At 38.7% G+C, this 23092-nt stretch overlaps 1 protein-coding gene across 4 annotated transcripts in view; it reads right to left on the bottom strand.

Moving 5' to 3' along the window:
- Positions 1 to 23092, bottom strand: part of ect2 (epithelial cell transforming 2) — a 46259-nt gene that overhangs the window by 19325 nt on the left and 3842 nt on the right. For 2 of the 4 annotated variants that reach the window (XM_053321657.1, XM_053321659.1), the window contains exons 4-19: positions 18474 to 18566; positions 14523 to 14705; positions 13469 to 13558; positions 13131 to 13238; positions 11494 to 11567; positions 10188 to 10318; positions 9982 to 10097; positions 8804 to 8866; positions 6351 to 6576; positions 6030 to 6206; positions 3959 to 4083; positions 2081 to 2200; positions 1922 to 1990; positions 1509 to 1619; positions 384 to 480; positions 33 to 114 (exon numbers count right to left, since the gene is read on the bottom strand). In XM_053321657.1, the coding sequence (XP_053177632.1) occupies positions 33 to 114; positions 384 to 480; positions 1509 to 1619; positions 1922 to 1990; positions 2081 to 2200; positions 3959 to 4083; positions 6030 to 6206; positions 6351 to 6576; positions 8804 to 8866; positions 9982 to 10097; positions 10188 to 10318; positions 11494 to 11567; positions 13131 to 13238; positions 13469 to 13558; positions 14523 to 14705; positions 18474 to 18566 (1865 nt within the window). The remainder of the gene's footprint in view (positions 1 to 32; positions 115 to 383; positions 481 to 1508; positions 1620 to 1921; positions 1991 to 2080; positions 2201 to 3958; positions 4084 to 6029; positions 6207 to 6350; positions 6577 to 8803; positions 8867 to 9981; positions 10098 to 10187; positions 10319 to 11493; positions 11568 to 13130; positions 13239 to 13468; positions 13559 to 14522; positions 14706 to 18473; positions 18567 to 23092) is intronic. The other 2 variants (XM_053321658.1, XM_053321660.1) reach the window with 1 other exon arrangement.

Genomic DNA, 23092 nt, shown 5'->3' with positions numbered 1-23092 from the left:
CAATAGAAGAGTGTAAGATGGCGCCGACTCACGTCATCACTTCTTTCAGAGACTCAATAGCTTTCTCCAGGGTTATCTTGTCTGGGTTGTCATCTGACGTATGCTTCTTTATGTCTGCCGCCGTGGAAGAAAGAAAAAATTTGGTGAGAAGTAGACAACGGATGAGATGGAAATCACAGAGAGAGAGAGAGAGAGAAAGACGAGTAGAGGAGAATAGAAAGCAACAGAAATTACAGATAGGTATCACGGGAGGAGATAATAGAGGGAGGAGGCAGGTGTGGAGGGAGGGAGATAAGCCCAGAAAGACAAGTACGGATGTAATTAGTGCGAGAAATGAACTTTTCTTAACTATTTTAACAATGGGGTGTGTGTGTGTGTGTTACCGTTAAGAAGGAGAGCCACGCTCGGCAGTCTCTGCACAGGTCTGATGAGCAGCTCCACTAATGTCTGTCTGCCACACTCTGGCTTGGCCTGGTTGATCTGTACAGTCAAAGTGTTACAGTGTTAACATGTGTGTGTGTGTGTGTGTTCGTGTGTGTGCATATAAAAAACAAAAAGGTAACAAAAGTTTGCACTGCTAAATGATTTCACTCATTTATCTGTTTTAATAGCTACATTTTTATAGCTAAAGCTGTGATCATTTCCTACAATTTAATTTTTCATTTATCTCAGAAGTGTATTTAGTTCATGTATTTTAAAATGGGAAAACACACTTGGCCAAAAAGTTAATGTATTTGATGTAATGTAAGATTACAACACATGTATAACCAAGAAAAAAAAATAGGCCAATCTTGAAAAACTCACTAAAAAAAAAACCTTTAATTGATGATGTCTTGGAGAGTATCATCTGAAATCATTATCATTATAACTGTCACATTTATCTCTATAACACTTCATGATGAATGGTCTTCTTACTCATTCTTTGTACTGAGCAATTACAAGAAAAATCATCTTTTTTTATATATATATATTGAACATATTCAACTCATATGTTAAGAACCCTTTTACTGTCACATCTCTTGATGAAAATGAGCAACACAGTTATGGCTCATGTGAATCTATTAACCTCCTGACTCTGTAAGCATAGAAGAAACTTCTTTACAGCAGGAGGGTGAAGTTGTAGTTGACTTCAGGGTCAAACTCATCATGACACACTGTTCTAAACACACACTGTGAGTTTATGTGACAAGCTCAACCTCATCATACTGTACATTCAGCTTATATTATCCTCTGACATTCTTCTATTGAAATGAAGCCACACAGAGAGACAGTGATTTCATGTTATACTTCACAAGGTACTTAACAGTCTGTCAATGTGGGATGAAGCAGGTCTGTTAGAGCATAATACTGCCTATATAATATAACATGTATATAATATAATGCCTATATAATGTCTATTATGATCAGTTTTCTGGAACAAGTATATATTCTAATGCAGTAGTTATGTGCTTGTGATCCATAAAGCAGCCAAACTCATTTCTACAGTTACAAATAGCAAAAAGTTATACCTTGAGAAAGGCGTGGAATCGTGGCTTTAGTTTCTCACATCTGACAATGGTCTCCTTGCTCATTTCAAAGAAGTTGACGAATGGTGGGTAGGCCTTCACCAACTTTTCAGACTGAGGACAGAGACATGAGAACAGGTCAGAAACAGCAAGGGTGGACTTTTGATTGTTCTGGGTAGAGACAGTGATACAATGTCTGATCAATGGCTTTGACCATCTCCAGAAGTCAGTGTAGACACTATCCTGTATAAAATATAAATGCACTTTTCACACTGGTCTGGGTGTGTAATGGCAACAGCAAAAGCAACCACATGTAATTACTTCCTTTATACAATGAATCAAGTCCATACACACATATATATGGAAAGTAAAAAAATTCAACATGTACATTTAAATAGAGATTTGTTAGTACTCACATATTTGAGGATGATGTCTCCTACACTCTTATCCTCTGACCAATCACTGAGCATCTCCTCCAGGTCACTCTGATTAACAAACAACACAGAAAATCAACAAAAACTACACATGGCAGTTATCTGCTCCACATTGATGGGACAGTGTTGTGAACACCCTACCTTTATCCTGGTGTGAACCTCGTAGATGTCTGGGATGCAACCAAATATTGTCTTCATTTCTTCCTGGGCCAGGATTGGTCCTCCCACCTGCCCCTCTTTCTCCAGTGGAAGCTTGAAAAGCTGCAAATAGAAACAGAGATGAGAACATGCATGTGTCATGTGTTATCATACTAAAAGATGGTAGCGTTTGAGGACACACAAGACATACAGTTAGATCTAGTTTTAAAGACATTAGTTAATTGATTAGTTGGTCCAAATTATCTGATTCCAGATGTTCTAGTTAGTCTTCTATTTAAGTAAACTCCATATCTTTGGGTTGGGAACTGTTATGTCACCTTTGGCTTTGGGAAACAATGACAGAAATGTTTCACCATTTTCTGACATTTTATGGATTTACCTAATTGATTAATCAAGATTAACACATTAATTGATAATAAAATAATTGTGAGTTGCAGCCTTATGAAGATTTTTTTTTCTAACAGAGATGAAAGACTTAATTCTTGCCTTTTTGTCCTACATTTGATTTGAATGACTTATTAGAGAACAAAGCAGGAGCAGTGAACATGACCTCATCTGGACTCACAGGTAACTCATTCAATGGACTATATTCCTAACTGTCATACATGAAAAAATATAATCTAATTTTGAAGACTGTTTCTCTCCTTTAGTTGTAGAAAAGAAATAACCAATTCTGAGCATTAATAAAGTGCTGCTAGACCTCAGATAATAAAACTTTTTATTGGAGAACTGCTAAAATACACACAAGAACAAGCTTCACACGCCTCTAACTCTCTGATATATCAACACATGCATGCGTTTGCTACTCTTTTGTAACTGCAGCTGTTAGTTGATTGGTGCTCCACCTGGGTGTACTCAGGCTGAATATATTTTGGGGTTTGGATTAATTACACTCAGGTGTATTCAGATCAGATGTGACTGACTAATCTTCAGCTCCCTTTTTGGATTTGTTCTGCTTTATTTTTTATTCATGCTGTCAGCTTTGGTTAAGTTTTCTGCCAGTCAGCTGTGGATTGACTTCAATCTACTAAACACTTTGAATCATATTACTTGCACTTACACTTGTAAAAATCAATCAACAAAATCAGCTTTTGTTCAAGTTGATTAACATAATTCTGTCAGTAAAAAAAAGTGAGTATAATTTAACTTGAAGCTCATTTCTTGCAGTCAACCTGTATAATAACTGCTGTGTCATGTTTGAAAAATGAAATCCAATTAGCGCTCTGCTGTCTGCTGCCCGTCTGAACGGGAGTTTAGACTATCTGCTGCCTCAGTGAATGGCTGGAAGAGCTGCACTCAGTTAGAGGTAAATATACTTGAGCTGCATTTTTTAGCTCAAAGAGTGAAAAATGAGCATGATTGAGTGAGAGAAACAAGCAGCATTTGCAGTAATCAACAGCATACAGTGATTACTAAATGTGTGAATGATGGAATCAGCTAGAACTGTGTGTTTTCCTTTGAGAGCAAGCTACAGGAGCATTATTAAGGTGAATTGAGCAGCATGTGGGGAGAGAAGTCCACTTTCTGCTTTTTATTGAGGACGAGGAAACATCTAAACTCAGGTGTAAGGGAGAGAGAGAGAGGAAGAGAGAGAGAGCGAGTGAATGAAAAGGAAGCAACATCAAAAATAGAGGAAGCCTAAATGAGATAGTGAAGAAAAGAAAGAAAAAAGTGAAAGATTTTGAAGAGGGGAGGGAGACTGAAAGAGAAATGGTCAGGCAGGTCATTTTCTCCCTCACTGGTCAGCTGTCTGACACAGAGACAGAGACACACACACACACCTCTTTAATGATTGTAGCTTAGCCTGAAAACTGTTGTCAGGGGCAACCACCAGTGTTAGAGACAGCTCATTGTGCTAACCTGTAGTATGGTGTTTAAAATGTCCACATAGTTGCTCTCGGTCTGGTAGAGCTCCTTGGAGACCTGCCACCTGGCCGACTGCTTGGACAGGACTGGGGTGGAACTCTTGGATGGCTTGGAGCTCTCTGGAGGGAAGAAGGATAAGGCAGGAGAGGAGGAAGGAGAGCTGTTAATATGACGGTTAAGCACCGACAGACTGTGCCAGGTCCACCTTAAGTAATTCACATAAAGTTGGATTATTTGGCTTGAATCAGAAAGACAAATCATGCTGAATTTGCTGCATATCCAAGTAAAACCAACTGTACATGTGTGCAAAACTACAGGTGTAAGACTATTTTATTTGTGTCACCTCAGCAGATGGACACACACCTCCTCACACACCTATTATCATTCATATGGAAGGAAGCCTAACAAAGCTACACACACACAGACTGTTAGTTTACAGCCACAGGTGTGTGAGCCAACAGCTATTTTTACATGAATAAATCTCATGTTCAAAAGGATTTTGTTTTGTTCAGTTGGTGCATTTCCAACATAATTAAAGATACAGTGAAAAACCGAGCTGTGTTTTTACTTCTTGTAAAATGGTTTAAATGTTGATGTTAATAAATCATCTTAAATTCAGAGGTATTGACAAAAAATTATACTAATCAAATGTGACTTTGGGAAAACTTCTAACCACACCCATGATTTAAACCACATTTGACCACTTGTGTAGGATAAAGTAGCTTGTATAGCAATCAGTGGGAAAAAACACTGACTGAGCTCCTATTCTCTCCCTCATCTAACAGGTGAGGGAAGTGTAAGCCCCACCCATTATAAAGTTGTCCATTAAAATGTTAAGGAGTTAATGTAAATCCCTCTTGTAACTGTACAGCGCTCACAGTACAGAAGCTAAAGAAGCTCAAATGTCATTTTAATTTGACTTTAAAGGCAACTAATGACTTCTACATTAGCTTACATTATGAGGGTCTTCTCATCTATATTACTGCATTACTGGTTGTTGCCTTTGTTGAAAATCTATCTATCTAGAGTAGAGTAGTTATTTTGTATTTTATCTTTAAAAATGGTAAAGGTTTCACGCTTTTTTTGATTCAATGACTAAATAATTACCTCAGCGAGACAAACGTGAAGTATACTGTGATGCTTCTATGCTGTCACTGTAGCATTCAACAACCTAAACCAACTCTGGCGTGAAGAAAATAACTCAGTGCTCAGTCGATTTCACCTAAAACAACACTGATGTCTTCCACCGGAGCCAACAGTACAGCAGAGAGGCTGCTCTCCACATGACATTAATAACACAGTGGAGCACTCCTTTGTTTGTTATTCTCATACAGGCAGGAGACTGTACTTAATTAAATCCTTTATTAATTAATAGAGGTAACTTTTTAAAATGGAAATGCTGTGGAGCACTTATCTTAGCCACCAGTTATGAGTCATACTGTATTTTAGTCTGTTTTCTGCCATCAGACTTTATATGAGTTCTTCAGCTATCTTTTTCTCACATTATTTGATCATTACCTTTAAATTGTACCTTTTACAACCACCCAGTAATCGTAAACAAATATATCTGACCAAACAATATATCTGATTGCAAAACTGATACATTACTAGTAAGTGACTTAAGACTGTAAGTAATATAACAAATCTATCCATTTGTATGCATTTGCAAATGTACTGTAGAAGTGAAAACTTTCTGTTGCCATGTATCTAATGTACAGTGGTGGAATGCTTTCATGGTAATCTAATCCCTGTCATGGTGCAGCGCCTCCTGGTGAGAGGAAGAAAGGAGCTTAAGGCGGTTTTATTTTGAGCGCCCCCCTGAGTATGACAACATTTCTCCAGGTGACACTGTGGTCTGCACAAATGCACAGTCACGCTATCTTTTACCCCCACTACACTCTGCTTGCCTTCGACATAATACAAGGCTTTTGCTTAAACTGAATAAACTGGGGCATGACTTATTTATCTTTACCACAGAGTTCTTTCACTTACTACTTTACATAATCCATGAACAGGCCTGATTATCTGTATCAGCTCAGTCCTACTCTGGAGGCAAAAACCTGACCTGCAGAAGTTCCTGGCTGCTGCTCCTCTAGCTGTTGAAGAGAACCTGAACTCCTGTAGGACCTTTTCCTCCTCTCATTCCTGTCTGTCCTAATCCTCCTCTGCCTGCTTTTCCTTCTTGTATTCCTGGTCATAGTATCATCTCCTTGTCTTCCTGATCTGTTCCCTACTGTGTCTTCTGGAAAGAAGAGGGGGGGGGGGGGGTTCATCTTGTTACTGGTCTCTTATGAGTCAACAACCAAATTTCAAATGGTAGAAAAAGTGATTGAGGGTTGGATCAAGCAGGTGTTCTCCTTCTCCATTCCATCTTTTTCCCTCTTACCTGCCAAGGCCTTGCATGTCTCGGGGGTGTTTGAGATGTCCAGCAGAGAACCCATGGACAAGGAGTGCTCTGCTGAAGGCCTTTTGCGTGGCGGAGGGAAGGGGGAGATCTCTGTCTCCTTGGTGAGCTGAGCCAGCGTGTCCCTCAGACGCCTTCGCTTACGGTTACTGTTGGGGGTGGTGAGGGAGAGGAGAGACACCGCCTTCTTCATGGCCGGGCTGTCGTTCTGAAATACGGCGGGACCAGATAGATACGAGGCAATTAATAAAAAAGGAAAGCAAGAAAGAAGCTTTATGGTTTGCTACTTATGATGAATGGAAGTGGAATAAATGTCAAGGCTGTGCAGTGTGAGGTGAGTTAGGTAACGCTGACTGGGACAAGACTCACACCCGATCCCTGAAACATAGCGCATGAGTAGATCTTAACACAAAGGGTGTGACAGCATGGTTAAAAACACATATGGGACTTAACTAGGTTCATTCATCCCTCTTTGCCCATATCGTCAATTAAGAATACCAACTATTACCATCCGGCAATCGTTACAGAACCTCCATATGCAAGTTTAACAGATTTAAATGTTCATATTAATTTTCATTTGAGTGAGTGAGTACATAAGTGAGTGACTGAGTCAGTGAGTGAGTGAGTAAGTGAGTGAGTGACTGAGTCAATGAGTGATTGACTGAGTCAATGAGTGAGTGAGTACATGAGTGAGTGACTGAGTCAGTGAGTGAGTGAGTAAGTGACTGAGTGAGTGACTGAGTCAATGAGTGAGTGAGTGAGTGAGTGAGCTAGTGAGCGAGTGAGTGAGTATCTATCTAAACATTAAAACGTGATTTTTCCCCACATTCTTGTTGTGTTGGACAAGTGTTATTGAACATTAGTACTGCTGATTTCAGAGAAGGGTACATTCCAGTCTCTGTAGCTGCTTCACAATAACAATTGGCAGCACATCCCACTCAACCTGCTGAGCCACAGTCACATCAATGTAGGAACAGAACCTCTAAATCAAACTGGAAATGTGTCTGCTGCACTACATTACATCTCTGAATGCTACCAGAGTCACTACGTGATGGAGCTGTGAGGCAGCTGGAACATCCAGATGGATCCGGTGGATAGGAGGTTAAACCTAGACTCTGTTACCAAGCCAGACCATAATACCATCGCTCAAAGCCTGCTTTGAGATCACATATGATTATCACAGCTTAGTGTGCTATGGCTGGAATGTGGTAAAAGTGCTCCCGGCACTCCCTCAGTTTTTCATCATGTTTTAGTGGGACACAAACATGAATTTCAACATTCATTTAATTTATTCAAAATGTTTTATGTGCAGAAGGCCTAACTTTCCAAATGAAATAAGGGCACAAAAGACAATCCTGACAATGGAATAACAAGAATTGAATAATCAGAATAATCTCGATTAATCAATTGGTCAATAAAACATTCACACATGAAATTTACTCTAACTTATGACGCAAGAAAAGCAACATATTCTCATATTTGAAACCTTGGATCAGCGAATGTTTCTGTTTGAAATATGAATTAAAAAGATTATTCCATTATCAAAATGGTTGCCGATTAATTTATTTTAGTCAACTAATGGACTGACTAATGGTTGCTTTGTGTGAAAAACTCAAGTAACCTTTATATAATTCTAATACATATGAAGTGTAAACTGCTAATAGTGATCACAGACACAGTAATCAACTGCTTATATGGATCCAAAAGCCTGGGACAGAATCATTTATATACAAATGCTGATTAATAACTTGCTTATAGTTATCAAGTAGTAGCCAATATTATTTGCCTATCACAGATATATTGGTATCGGCTAATATGTTGTCTGATATGCACCGATATTTCTTAAATGTGTTTTATAGTTATATGGGCAGCACTTTATGTAGATTTCATCCTGTTTTTATTAATAGCTAATTATAATAACTCAATTCCCTGGGGTGTTTAGTGTTACAGTGCACTGATGTCATTTTATACAATAAAGTTTAATGTTAAACTGTAAAATAACTCCATTACATATCTTTGTCACAAGTGTTTGATAACCACATTTGAGGGATCATTGAAAAAAAAGGTGCGTTTTTGTGTTTAATCTGTACATATAACACAAAACAAAAATGTTTTGCTCCCTAATATCAGTATCAGCATCGGACCCTTAAATCCAGTATCTGTTGGGCCCTAATGACAACATATGGGGGGAAAAAATGGAAAACTACAGTAATTCTAGTTTTTTAACATTACTTCTATGAAACATGTAGCTGTTCATACAAAAAAAAAATTGGTTATAATAATCTGCTTAAGTCAATTTGACTTGGACAGAAGTGATCACTATCAACAGTCCTCACTCTACACAGAAATAACTCCTCTTTGTGTTGTTGTTTGCATTGTGTCAGGTGAGTGTATGTGAATGTGCATTTGACTTGCATGAATACACCTAAACTCACCTTCTCATAGAGGTACATGGACTCTCCGGCTCGAGCGTCCATCTGAATGCTTCCCCAGAACCACTGCACAAAAGAGAGGAGAGGGTTTTGTTTTTTTTTAGAAAAGAGCTAACAGAAAGAAGAAAAAAAAGACTTATAGATATTATTATGACACACACTTCCCTTTGAAAACTGAGGAAACTGGCAGAGTAAAGAAAAGACTATTGATTGTGGGGTTATGACTACAGCTAAACCACCGCTCTAGCTTGGTTCAAATTATTCATCCGCTGGAAGGAGAAATCTATTGATCTCTGTCTCTGACAGCAGAGACAGAGCGAAGGGGAGCAGAGGCTGTATTGATTGAGGTTTATCCCAAAAGGAATCCTGATCAGATGATCATCTGGCATGCTGTTTAGAGGGGAAACAACTGATAGCACTCTTCACTTGTTTCTAGCCTCCCCTGTGTCTGTATCATCTTGTAGCAGAGCCTCAGAGTATACCAATCACTCTGATATGTCGACGTAGTACTTGACCGGTATCATGGATGTGTCAAACTTGCCTGGCTTCAGAAGCAGCACCGAGAGGGCTCTACCCAGTCTGTAATGTGTGTACTGTACTGTTGTTCTAACCAGGACACAAAATTAGCATCAGCCAACAGACAAATGCTAGTAAAATATAGAAATGGCTGTTGCTTCACTCACTAGCCAAAAAAACAACGCTGATCTATTGAGTGGACTTCTTTGACCACTGGCCATTTGGCTAGTGGTCAAAACTTCTAAAATACACATTAACAAGCCTTCACTACTCAATAGAGCTAGGCTACAGTTATGTTTAATTTTGCTAGATACCAGTAGATCAATTATGCATTTTGTTAGCATTCTACTAGCATAATGTTAGCTAGTTCACCTTTGTCTGGATGATGTGTAGCTAGACAATGGCCTCTAGAGATTTTTTTTTTAATTTAAAAAATGAAAGGTTTTATGGGTTGCTAATGCCAACAAGCACCTATTAGGCACCAACTTCAGTGATCAGGGTGGCAAGTTGCCGAGTTCCTTGGATATTCCTTGTCTCCTCATTCATAAGGACCTCTATCACTAACTTTAACTTTGTAATGAAAAACATTTGTCTTTGCTTCTCTTTATATGAGCATTTATCTTTTACCAATAGACACACCATGTCAGCATGTTCTGAAAGTGTACCTCCTGTTTGACCACAAAGAGTTTCTTGGAGGGAGAAAACGGAAGATCCTTCACTGAGTTTTCCTCCACCACCATGTGTGTACACCTCTCGTCTCCCACCTCGAGGTGGCTGCCACCTGAGACACAGAAACACATGGAGATGGTTTGAGAAGTGATAAACATTATAGTCACATATATACAATCTCCCTGTGTGCTGTGGCACTGACCGTGTTTGAGAGTCCTCTCCTCCATGTTGGCCTTCTCTTCTTCTGAGAAACCCAAAAAGCTGAGGATGCAGTCCTGGAATGGAGGCACTTTGAACTCTGTTCGAAACACCTCTTCTCCTGCATGTAATGACCTGAACACATGAAGGTGACAGAAAAAAATCAAACCATGTCATTGTTCTATGTATAATCACTCCTGTCCCTCAATGTGCAAAGTGGTCTTACATCTATGAAGTGCATAGAGTCCTAAAAGTAATTTTGGTCTTTTGATGAAGATAAAAATGGATACAAGATTCAGTCAATACTTAAAACAATAAATTAGTCTCATTCAATCAGAATTATTGGAAAACTTGAATGATATTAATCATGCATAACAGTAAGTAATGATCCTTTCAGATGCACATGCTTGTGCTGTTCACACAGGCTGTGTTGCTGCAGCTGCCAGCTCTATCTATCTACATTGAGTTTGACTTTAATAATAATAATGGCCACCAATAAGAATGTTTCATATCATTTCATTATAGAATTAATTTATATTTAGTTGAGACTAAATAAAGTTAAGCAGCGTGGTTTTTGTGATTATATCCACTAGGTAAACCCCAGCTGTCACCACCCCAAGTGATGAAAATCCTTGTAGATAAAACCTAGTTCCTCAAATGAGCCAAACACACTGGACCTCTACTCTCTAGATTACACTCCGCAGCAGCATTGCGTGAGGCATGTGTCTCATAGCTGATCTGTTAACATGGGTGCAGAAATGAAAAACAAGAGGATCCACGATACACACGCACTGCTGATGCTTCCTGTGTGTCCAGGCCCAAGGAAGTGGTTTTTGATATTGGATATTGATAGTAATTCTGTTATATTTAATTGACATTAAAAAAGGAACAACAAAAAATAAACTTCATCTCATTCATCTACAGTTATATTGTCTCCTGCATTATTGGTCATTAAGAGTCAACATTTAGTATCACCTCCTTGTTAGCGCCGAATCAATTTTATTTATAAAGTCCACTATCACAAATCAGTGCTGAAATTTTGTTTTTAGATGTGATGTCAGAGGCTCATATTGATGACCCTACATGATTATCAGTGACTCTGCAGCTCCTCTTAGCTTCATAGTGAGTTTCAGCTCATTATTTAGCTGCAACTTTATTTTATAGACAGTAGCCTAAGCTTCAACTTAAAAGGTGGTGAAATGTCAACGTTGTGACAATTGTGGCCAATAAAACAGGTTCAAGGACTATTATCTAATAACGTTTCAAAATGACAATGGTTCAATAGTTTATTTTAAGGATTTTCAGCTTACACATCGTCTCTTCTCTCCCAGGCCTTATGAATCCATAATGGGGTGAGGATGGGTGTCCCCATACACACTGCCAGCTACAAGATGAGAGCACAATAAGATACAGTGAGGATAGGGGCAAAAATAAAAACATCAATGAGAAAATGTGCATAATAACAGACAGAGGGGGCATAACATATGCAGGTATCTAAGCATAGTTTTATCACTATCAGACTTAATTCCATTGTCAATGTTGGTGGTACAACAAGCTCCCCAGTTTGTTTTCATTACTCCTGATCGCTCTGTCACTCACTATCACAAGATGAATATGACAAGTACAAACACTTTATACTTCAGGCACAATATAAAAAAACACAAGAATGAGAGGCCCCATGTTTGAAAACGTTTCTGCTTTAACTTTAAAAAAAATCGAAAAAAGCCTTGACTGCCTGTCACAAAGCAACACTCGGTCCTTGCTGCATTATGTCTCGTTCTGCTAGAACAAAACACTCCCTGCACAAAACTCTTGAGGAGGGGGAAAAAGGAGGAGGTGGGTGTGGTGAGGTGAAAAGAAGTAAAAGGAAACAACTGAGAGGAAAGGAGAAAATCATTGCCACAGATGATTGAAAGAAGTACGGCATTAATCATCTGTTCCTCTGTGCAGCCAGAAACCAAGAGAATGACTATTGTCAATCTATTCATCCACCCATCCATCTATCTACATCTATCCTCTAGAGAACGCCTTGTATTGAACTGCGTTTTCTTTTTTTAAGGATCCAAATGGGAATTAAATTACCACTTTCTGACATCAGACCCAGACACACTGGGAGTCAAGCTAGGCTGGGTGGAACTTAACATAATTTCCTCCTCATTCTGTTTATTCAAGCAGAGAGGAGGATAAATAGTGTTCAATAGTAATCCAGAGGGGGAAAAAAGAAGAAAGAAAGAAAGAATCACTGTTTTTTTTGGAGTTGGTTATGTTTTGGGTTTAATTTTCATTGTGACTCTTTTGTCTCGGTTTCATATCGATCTTACATCGTTTTCAGTTCTAATGTGCGTTTCTGTGCTGGCACTGTTCTTATCTTGATGGATTGTTGAGATTTTTGGACTGTTGTTCTTGCTGTGCAGGCCCACCAACATTGACTGAAGACAACTGAAACACTATACGATTACAACAAACTATTTATGTTGTTTTTTGACCTTTCTTCCAACATCCCTAGAAAGAGTCCTGCTGGCCTTTTAAGATGTACTGAAGAAAAAATGAATACAAATCTGAACAGTTGGGACTGAGGCTTCGATTATTCCACTAATTCCATTAAATATTGAACTACCGTATACCCTATACTGAGCATTATAACCAAGGATCAACATTATAATGGTTTCCTAGATATCTGATAATGTGTATTTTAGATATATTTTGCCTTAATTTCTGACTTTTTCCAATTATTTTTAAAATTTAAAAGTTAATGTATTTGTGCAGTTATCTAATACCTGATGTATCCACCTCATAGCATTTCATCAAAGAGTTTATATATATTATATACATATGCAAACTTAGAGATATTATTTGGAACAATACAGCTCTGCCCTTCTACACAGTGGTATCAGTGTCAAATAAAGGGAGGGGGGAAAAGTGAATGAAACAGTTAAGATGTACAAACCCTGTATTTCTCTCCATGAGTGGAGTAGGCGATGAGATGAGTAACCTTGGTGCTGAAGTCTTTTCGGATGGTTCCACCCATGTGATGAACCAGATTCACCAAGTTCTTCTACATGGACAACAAAAAACAGCAAAAACAAGCTTAACAGAAAGAAAGAAAGACGTATCATATGTCTAATGCAATGAATCTATTTCATCATCATCATCAGATAGGTCCCTGATTAAATGACAGCGTGTAAAGGCTTAATCCAATAGGACACGTTCTGGGTCCAACCTAAAATCTCATCCTCTAAATGAAGAAAAAGTGAAAGTTTTACATTGTTAAGTTGATAAACTCACCATTTCCTCTTTGTTTCTGAAGCCAGTGAAACACAGCGACAGGTTGAGCATAGTGGTGCAGTACAGAGGACGACATGAAAACGGGACAGGCTGGAAAAAAAAGTGCAATAAATATGTTAATATAAATAACAAAATTACATTTAAATACTTATCATTAGAGCCCAACTGATATATTGGCCAGCTGATATTATTGGCTGGCAGTAACCTATCACAGATAAATCAGTATCTGTGACTATGTGGTCCGATATGTGTTGCTATTTTTAAATGTTTTTATTCATAGTTAGGGTTACATTTCTTTGAGTTTGATAGCTACATTTGAGGGATCTTTCTTTTAATTTCTTTTCTTTATTAAAGGAGTGTTTATCTATTTAGTCTGTACATATATTATTATCTGCCAATATATCGATATATCAATATATTGTCTTCTAAAAATATGATTAACAATTCACTGGAAACTATAACTGCATACATTCATTCACAGTATGGACAAAGACAATGGTTAAATATATTAACAGACTGCAACACCTAATAGTTTGTAGGTAACATAAATGTCTGACATGTGTGAAAAACTGTAAAACGTAACATCCTAACACCCCCACCCCCGGATGCTATCAAGACATATACATATTTATGATGCTCTGCAATGCAGTCTAAACCTGTTCTTCAGCAGATAAATGTGCGGAGCACTCTGTCTTGTTGATAGCAGCCACAGTCGGGGCATATTGTTCATGTTTGACATTAGCATCCTATGTGAAGCCTCTGGCAGACAGGCAGCACAGCAGGCAGAGGAAACTCCTGTTCATCATCCTGTTCCGTTGCTTCTTCCCCCAAATCAAGGCTCATTTTAGGCTCGTCTCTGATGGGCCCTCCCAACACGCTGTATTTCCATGAGCCAGAATTTCAGAATGAAGCCACGAATATTTAATGTGATATTGAAAAGGTTTAAGAAACCAGAAAGCCAGAAACACTAAAGGAGACGCTCAAATCTTTATAACATCAGTATGTCTACGAATCTTGCCTGTGCCTCCATTCTTTGCTAATGAAAAAGACTTACTTCCTCCCTCGCAGCACAGTGCAGCACTACAGGAGGGCCGACGATGCGGTTGTCACGTTTGTAGAGGTAGCTGTAGTCTGGCGAATCAAAGTCTGTGAGGACGAACACCGTCTCGAAATCAGTATTCTCTCCGTCGCCGATCTCCTGGATGTTGTCTGTCAGTATACACGGAGTGTTGATGTCCTGAATAGGAGGAGTAACCATAGTACAGAGTAATGGAGCAGTACATGATGGACCGGTAAAGCAAAAAAGAAGCATTCGGAAGCGCATAATTAATCAGTGAATTACAGGAGTGTGAATAAAAGGCTGTGTTAATTTCATTAGTTTCATTGCATAGTTAGTTTCATTATTTCCAGCTGAAAATGAGGAAGTTTCAATCTGTGACAAATTCTCCGTGCAATGCTTAAAAATGACGAAAAAACTCTATACACTATCATTTTATTAATGTCAACAAATTCCACCAACAATGTGTGAGCCCATCAATTAATATGTTTCTACCTCCCTACACTTATTGGAGATACTTTTTTTTTTTTTTTAAGTTTCTTCATTAAAACTACATTAAGCAGAGTTTCTTGGCTACGTCAACGAATTGCACGTGTTTTATAGATTATGACTCTATGAAGTTGCTATGCTAAAAAGTTAGCAGTCTATTTACACATGCAAAAAATACGGAGCAACATTAGCTGCATATTTCGTGTAGCTTCTTGGTTGTAAACCCAATATTCACTCTCTTTTGAGCTCTGGTTTAGTCTCTACTGACTCCTATGCTAAATATCTAGCTCTAAAGCTGCTCAATGCTTCACTGTTTTCACTTTGTCCATCTGTTATTTGCTGTTGGGAAGATAGTGTACAGTGTGTTAAACTGAGCTGGAGACTAGATGAATGGGTAGATGTGAGATTGAACCAACAGTGGATTAGCAAAGACCAAAACAACAAGCTAAAAGATGCTAAAATGTCATAGAGCTGAGGGGAACTTTATAGTCAGGAACAAATGCAGGTAATAACATTTACATACTATTTGAAACATTTGAAACATGGCTAGTACAGCTTTATAAAAAGCTAGCTCATAACGAATTCTTTACTACTAAAAGCCTCTAGTTTACATTACTCAACGTAATTGTGGGGATTATTTTCTTCTGCATATTAATACATACTTTGTGCTCTAGAGAGTATTTTTTGCAGAAGAAGTCATTGTGTTGAAATAAACTACATTTGCTGTCTTCATCAATGTGCCTCTATGTCACAGAGGAGTAATATACCAAAGTCAAAAGGATTCATCCATTGGGGACATAAATGTACAAAAGTCAATCTGAGATATTTCAGTCTGGATCAGAGCCATTCCCAAAGCCACACCACCAATTTTATTAACTCAACTCAACTATTGACCTAACTTATGGAGTTAATTGGAGACTAAATTTGTCAGTTGTTTTTTTTCCCCCCCTAAAGATCTAAATCATGATTATAATTGTTACACAAGCCTGTTTAATACACTGGTCTAATATTTTCTGCCTGTAATAGGTTTAAACTTCCCTTAATTATCTGAAAGAAGGGCCATGTCTCCTCATCCAGTTAATCAAAGAGTCAATACAGCAAGGTCAGAGGAACTCATACTACCACTGCAGACATCTTCAATCCATCAAGAAAAAAATAGGTGTAGAACAGCCTGCAGTGTACAATCATTCACTCTTACACATACTGTAGACACAATCATATTCTCTCTCTCTCTGCCATATAGCAAAAAATAAAAAATAAAAAATTGTTCAGTGCTGCATGAAAACAATCAGTTCTGCCCTCTCAGATGAGACAAAGCGTTACTCAGAATCAGAGTAGAGTTGTTCGAATCAATGGCTTCAATAACAGAGAGCAGAAATTAAATCACAAACTAACTGCCGGGGCTGCTTATAGGCAGACATGGAGGTGCTGGAAGGGGTGAAATTACTTGTGCCACCTGTAAACCTGCGTAAAACAAATTACCTCAGGAGAATTAGTTCCAGTAGGTGACATAGGACGAAGGCAAAAAGAAGTGGAGAGGAATTGGCGTAGTGACACATACACAGTTAGAACCACATTCGTTATTACACTGTTAGGATACATATTTCCTTAGAAACATGTTAAAGGAATTTATTTGCTTTCTTTCTAAAGGTGAGATGACAGGATCAATACCAATCTTATGTCCGTGTGTTAAATACAGAGCTGCAGTCAGGACGTGTATAGCCTACATTAGCATAAAGACTGGAAGCAGGAAGAAATAGCTAGCCTGGCTGTGTCTGAGGTTCAAAAATACACCTACCAACACTTCTAAAGCTTACCAATTAGCAAGTTGTATCTCCTTTTTTTCTTCTTTTAAAAAAGAAACTGTACTAACCATAAACCCAACTAAGACAGTAACAAGACTAAGTCATGCGAGAGGCCCTGTACGGTTGTATTTAGGCACAGCTGTGAGTTGAGCTAAATGCTATAATCAGTGTGCTAACATTCTGATCTTTAGCATGTATAGGGCCAGTTTCTTGGACATATACTAAGACCTAAACTAAAGTCAGGATTCTGTGAAAACATTCATTGAAAAACAAGTCTAGTCTTGGACTAGACTTAATTCATGTCAGAGAAATCGATCCATAATGTTTACTGTGTTCACCTTTTTAGTTTAGTCAGCTGCAGTCAGGACACGTAAAGCCTAGGTTAGCATAAAGACTGGAAGCAGGGAGTAATAGCTAGCCTGGCTGTGTTTAAACTTCACCTACCAATACTTTTACAGCTTACTAATAAGCTTTTTACATCTCTTTTTTTAACTGTACATAAACTCACACAGTAACAAAACTAAGCCATGAAAGAGGCTCTATGAGGCAGTATTTAGGCAAAGTTGTAAGTTGAGCTAAATGCTAACATTCTGATGTTTAGCGAGTATAGAGCCAGTTTTCTCAGACAACAACTAAGAATCCTTTAGTCCTAAACTAAAGACAAGATTCTATGAAAATATCCATTGAGACACAAGTCTAGTCTTGGACTACCCTTAATCACCTAATATTTACTGTGTTCACCTCCTTGGCCACCTTCGTCTTTTCAATAATTTGGTCAATTTTGGACAATGTAAAAATTGAACCTGATGATGTTGCAGTATTAAAAGTTAAGATGTCAGTAATGTGATTAGAATTCATCCTGAGAGTATCCAACAGTTATTGAGACATTTTACTCAAAATGGAAGGATGACCAAAGTGATACGAATACTGCATCTGGGAATATTTCACTGAATAAAGTTATGTACAAATTGAACAAATGAGATAGAGCTTGTAAATAAATTAGCTTTAGAGGTGCTAGCAGGTTAATTTTTAAACTTCGGACAGAGGTTCGCCGTTTCCCCGAACGTCAAGCATTTATGCTAAGCTAAGCACATCTTGACTGTAGATGTGTAGAGACTAAAGACAGACTTTTATCAATCTCATCTCACTCTCAGAAAGAAAGCATACTTGTACATTTCTCAAAATATTCCTTTAAACAGGAGATGACACTCAAAAATCAAAGCTTCTTACGTCCATTGCTATTGATCAAACTCCAAAGCTGTCCAATGAAATCTTTTGTGTGCAAATAGATTTTTTTGTGGAGCTGCTTGAAACTGTAACCTTTGTATTTAACAGCTAGATATTGGCCATTTTCAAATGCCATGTGGCTAAATAGAAAGTATTTTAAATGACTTCAATATTACTTTTCAGCTAAGAAACTTGCATTGACATTTGAGTGCAAATCTCCGTCAGAGACGGTCCGGACATCAAGCATTACATGACTTACAGTTAAATATTCACCCACAAATCAATTCAGTATGAGTGACTTGGCCATGCACAATGATTGAGTGAGTCCCCAGTGTGAATTAAAACTCATGCAGCACTCCACCCCCCCACCCAAAGTTCCCATCAAAGTGTCAAACAGTCACACAGAGAGGCAAACACTATACTGTACCATATTGACTATAGATTTAATCATCATTTTCTCCTCGGCACCCGCCTCGCCTCCTCTTATCTTTACCACCGGTACCTCCATTACTCTGATGGCCTGTAAAAACCAACCAGCAGGAATCGGATGTCAAACACTGGCATTTGAAAGGACGACGAGGAGGAGGTGGGAAAAAAAAAGAGGAAGGACAGAAGCACAAAGAGAAGGAAAGAGCTAAGGAAAGAGAGATGGGGCCGGGTCTGTGTCCTTGCAAAGTGTACAGACGGTAACTTCAAACAAATATCAAGCTCCGGAGGGAGGGAAAGAGGGAGGGAGGGGTGAGCTGTGGAGGGAGAGAAATTTCTGTTAAAAATTAATATACAGAGTTCAAAGCCCTCGGGAGGGGGAGAAAGAGAGGAGGAAAAAGAGGAGAGGAAAGAAAAAGGAAAGGGGACATGGAGAAATGCTGGTGGTGGTGGCGGTAGAGGGAGGGAGGGTTGGCTTCTTTTTTTCTGTGGATTGACTGAGCAACGGCGGCGGGCGGTCGGGCAAGGCAATTGGGAGCGCTCTGATGGAGCTGTCGGCGGACGTCTGTGGATGCGGCCCGCGCTGCAGATTGGCAGGGAGAATTAGATGATTTAAGCAGGAAGCTTTCAGAAGTGACAGGACTCAGGAGACCTGGGGGAAGGAAGTCATTCTCGCGGCACTTAGTCTGCCACCACGTCTCCGAATCACCTTCACATGGCCGTACTCAAAGACACAAAACTGTGCTGCTCACTGGAGCGCACTGATACATACATAAATACCACCCTCAACAGGTATACACATTTTACTCAATGGTGCTTCAACAGCCTGATCAGATACACTTCTGTTTAGTTAAATGAAATATAGCATTAACCTGTTGTTCACTTGGTGATGTCACATCTTTGATAAACACCAATGACTGAGATACAGAGAAATGTGACAAACATGAGAGAAATCCTGTCAGTCAAAAATCATGTCACTGCGAGTCCACTGATGGCTGATTTACAGCTTTAGACACCAAAGAGAGTACAAAAAGTCCCTCCAATGCAACTCCTGCTATCAATACGAATATGACATGAAACGCTCATTTTGCTCTTATTTTGCAGGGTTTCCAATGCATAAAAATGCTGGGGCAAAGCCAAACCGTATTGTGTTTGCTATATTTTAAAACATGAGAGCGGCACACAAGTGTTGACATGTGATAGGTCTCGAAATTGACATCATAGTTTGATACAAATGGCAAGCGAGGCTTTCTTAGACATGTCTCGCACATTGGGACATGCAGTGAAATTGTAAGATTGTTATCTTGGTGTATGTCACCTTTAGCCAGCAGCTGCCAGTGTTGCGTGAGTGATAGATATATATGCAGCTTTTTCACTATCAGAGCCCTGTATTGATGCTAATATTTATCATACCACTTTACAATACCAGGCATGTCAAAACCATAAACCATAAGGGTCATGTGGCTGCAGGTTTTCATTCCAACCAAGCAGATGCACAACAGGCATGACTCATTTAATCAACTGATCTCAATCTTAAAACAGCTGATTGGTCGAATCGTGTGCTCCTGATTGGTTGGAATAAAAACATTCAGGCACACTGCCATTTATGGAATAGTTTGGACATGCCTGCTTTGAGCAATTATCTGCCTTAAATCTTCTTTACTTCTTTATAAATTAGGAATTGAACAAGCAAGGCAAGGACAGCAGTAATATAATTCAATGCAAGAATGTGAATAAGTGCAAGAGTAATAGAAATATAATAAAAAACCAACATGAAAGTAAACTATTACTTTTATATGAGCCGATAGTGCTGACAGAAAACCCTGATGACTAACTGTATTTTTTTAAACAGTCCAAAGTGCACTTGGCTTTGCAGGCTTCAAGCGCAGCAATAGCTTCAAAACTGAGGCCAGCATTTGGGACAGATGCAGAATGAGTCAGAACGACACAGACTGACCAAAGCCAAGCACTAATTTCACTAATTAAGATCTTATTGCTAAAAATCCATGAATTTGACTGAACATATTGTGCCTCTGAAACAACACAGTGTTGGTGGGTCGTGGATCTACTTGATCCTTAGACAGATACTTGATGATATAGTTGACACCAGACCTTGACCAATATATTTCTCAGCCAATATTACTCCATGACAGATATATCGGTATCTGTGTAGCTGGTTTCTAATATTCACTAACATTTTTGTACATTTTATCCTTACTTTTAATTCGAGTTTAATAGATACATGATATTTAATGTGTCAGTGCACTGATGTTATTTTATACGATACAGTTCATTGTTAAACTGTAATAAATCATGCCTCCATACATATCTTTGTAACAGATGTTTGATAACCAGTTCGGCCCTAATGCAGATGGCCTCACCAATCATGACTAGGGCTAGTACTCAATACCTTTAAAAAAAAAAAAAAAAAAAAAGGTATCAATCAATACCGAGTAATATCAAAACGTCTCCTGTCAAACGATACCTGCAATCGATCCTTCTTTTTTTTTTTTAACAATCCTCAGTCCTAACCATGACACAACATCAACAATTTCCCTTTCCAGTAGTCTGCTGTTGGTGTCCTGCCCACATTCAGTTCAGTTCACATCCTCAATAATCACATTTCCTTCTCATCAGTGTAGTAAGAAAACTGGGAATGGAATCATTTTCTTTTGGCCTGTGTTAATTAAGCACAAACAAACACTCGATGAGAAGCCCTCAGACTGAAGTGGAGTGGTGTTGTGAGCTGATAATCCCTGGTGGGCTCATACTATGAAAGTCAGAGAGGGGATGTAAACACACAGGCTGCAACCGCCGGCAGTTAACCAAAAATCACAAGACTCATTTCTATGCAGGAGCTACACTTTTATACTGTAGGTTTCCAAATATTACACCCAGACACCAGTATAAGCAAGCCTTATCTGCACAGACAGGAAGGTATATATGTGTGTGTGTGTGTGTGTGTGTGTGTGTGTGTGTGTGTGTGTGTGTGTGTGTGTGTGTGCGTGTGCATTTCACTCCTAAATAAACTTGACAATGTTACTGAAATAGGGAATAAAGCTCAGTCGGCTAAACATAAAGAAATGTACAGCTGGTGGTCTTTAATGTAGCTACGCCTTCCTGTATGCAGCAGCTATAAAAACACCAAAACACCACAGCTAAAGATGCTGAGTCAAACATAACATCATCACGTCCCAGATCCATTACTATGGGGTAAATCCTGTCGTTCTCCCATACATTTAACTGTAACTCAGTCTGGAGTGTTATCAGAGACATGTAATCATGTATACAGCCTGCTATGGTGCTTTGTAGCTGTGAGAAGCAGTATTAACGTCTTTATGGGATTATTTGAAGTTAAAGGCTGGGGATCATTTAAAAAATATGATGATACCAGTACCAATCCAACCCTTAAAGTGACACTGATACCAACTCAGTACTTCACTGGATACCCATTCCACATGTAGTGCTTTATCTTTTATCAGTGTAACAGGCGTGTAGTGTAGACACACTTTAGAGCTTTTAGGAAGCATCTTGCCCGCTGAACTGCTAAGCTGCTAACTCAAACTCACCACCACAGATGGGTTGTAGTTGCTGTGGCAGTGGACCAATCACATGTTGCATTAAATCGATGAACACGTGTTGATTGGCTGCGATCAAGTCCATACAAATAGTCATATTTTCTAGCTCTGGGTGCAAAAAGGATCGATAGCAGGTATCGTTTACCAGGAGACATTTCTATACTACTTGGTATCAATTTATTTCAGCGAATACCTTCAAGTACTAATATTCAGCCCTAACGATGAGGCAAAAAGTTCATCTGTCATTTGGATTAGGTCCTACGTTATTCCCTTCTTTCTCAATTGTTGTAACTGTGGAACTGAAACACACACACACACACACACACACACACACACACACACACACACACACACACACACACACACACACTATTTTCGACATCTATGCTGTTATATTTTTTTGTTTTCATAATATTGCTTTGTTCTATATGTAATGTACTTGTTTTATCTGTATTTAGAGAACTGTTATTTATATATAAAAGACAAAATGTTGAATCAGCTGATGCTCCTGCTGTGAGGTCAGCTCTGTGTCTTTAAATGCAATAAATTAAACATTTTAAAAATGATATTGAACTCTGTGCCTAGTTACCAAAGAGCTTTCCTAATATTATGTAGGAATGAGTGATGTGAACAAAGACTCAGATACATAAATATCGTCACCCTTGTGATCATATCTGGCATATCCAATTAAAAAGACTGCGCTGAATTTAGGTCAGTTAGCCTGGCTTAAAGCTGAGAGAACAAAACTTCGCTCAGCCAAACCTTCTGTCAACAAATGAAGTCAGACTGAAATGACATAGTTACACTGGCATGTACTGCAGACATCATAATCATGAGGTGAGGTAAAACCACAACCATTTCACATGATTCAAATTAAACATCTAAAATACTGCTGAAAATGTCACCACAGTATTTGTGCAGCCATGCATTTCATTTCAAACAACATATCCGCCTGAAAGGAAGTAGGTCCTTCCTCATAAGAATACAGAGCCAAGTAATCAAATGATATTCTTCAGCAGCCAGTAGGAAATACATGATTTAA

Source organism: Scomber japonicus, chromosome 7 (assembly GCF_027409825.1).
Source record: "Scomber japonicus isolate fScoJap1 chromosome 7, fScoJap1.pri, whole genome shotgun sequence".
NCBI lineage: Eukaryota > Metazoa > Chordata > Actinopteri > Scombriformes > Scombridae > Scomber > Scomber japonicus.
Note: the sequence above shows the minus strand (reverse complement) of the source record. Positions and strands in the feature narration are given on the sequence as shown.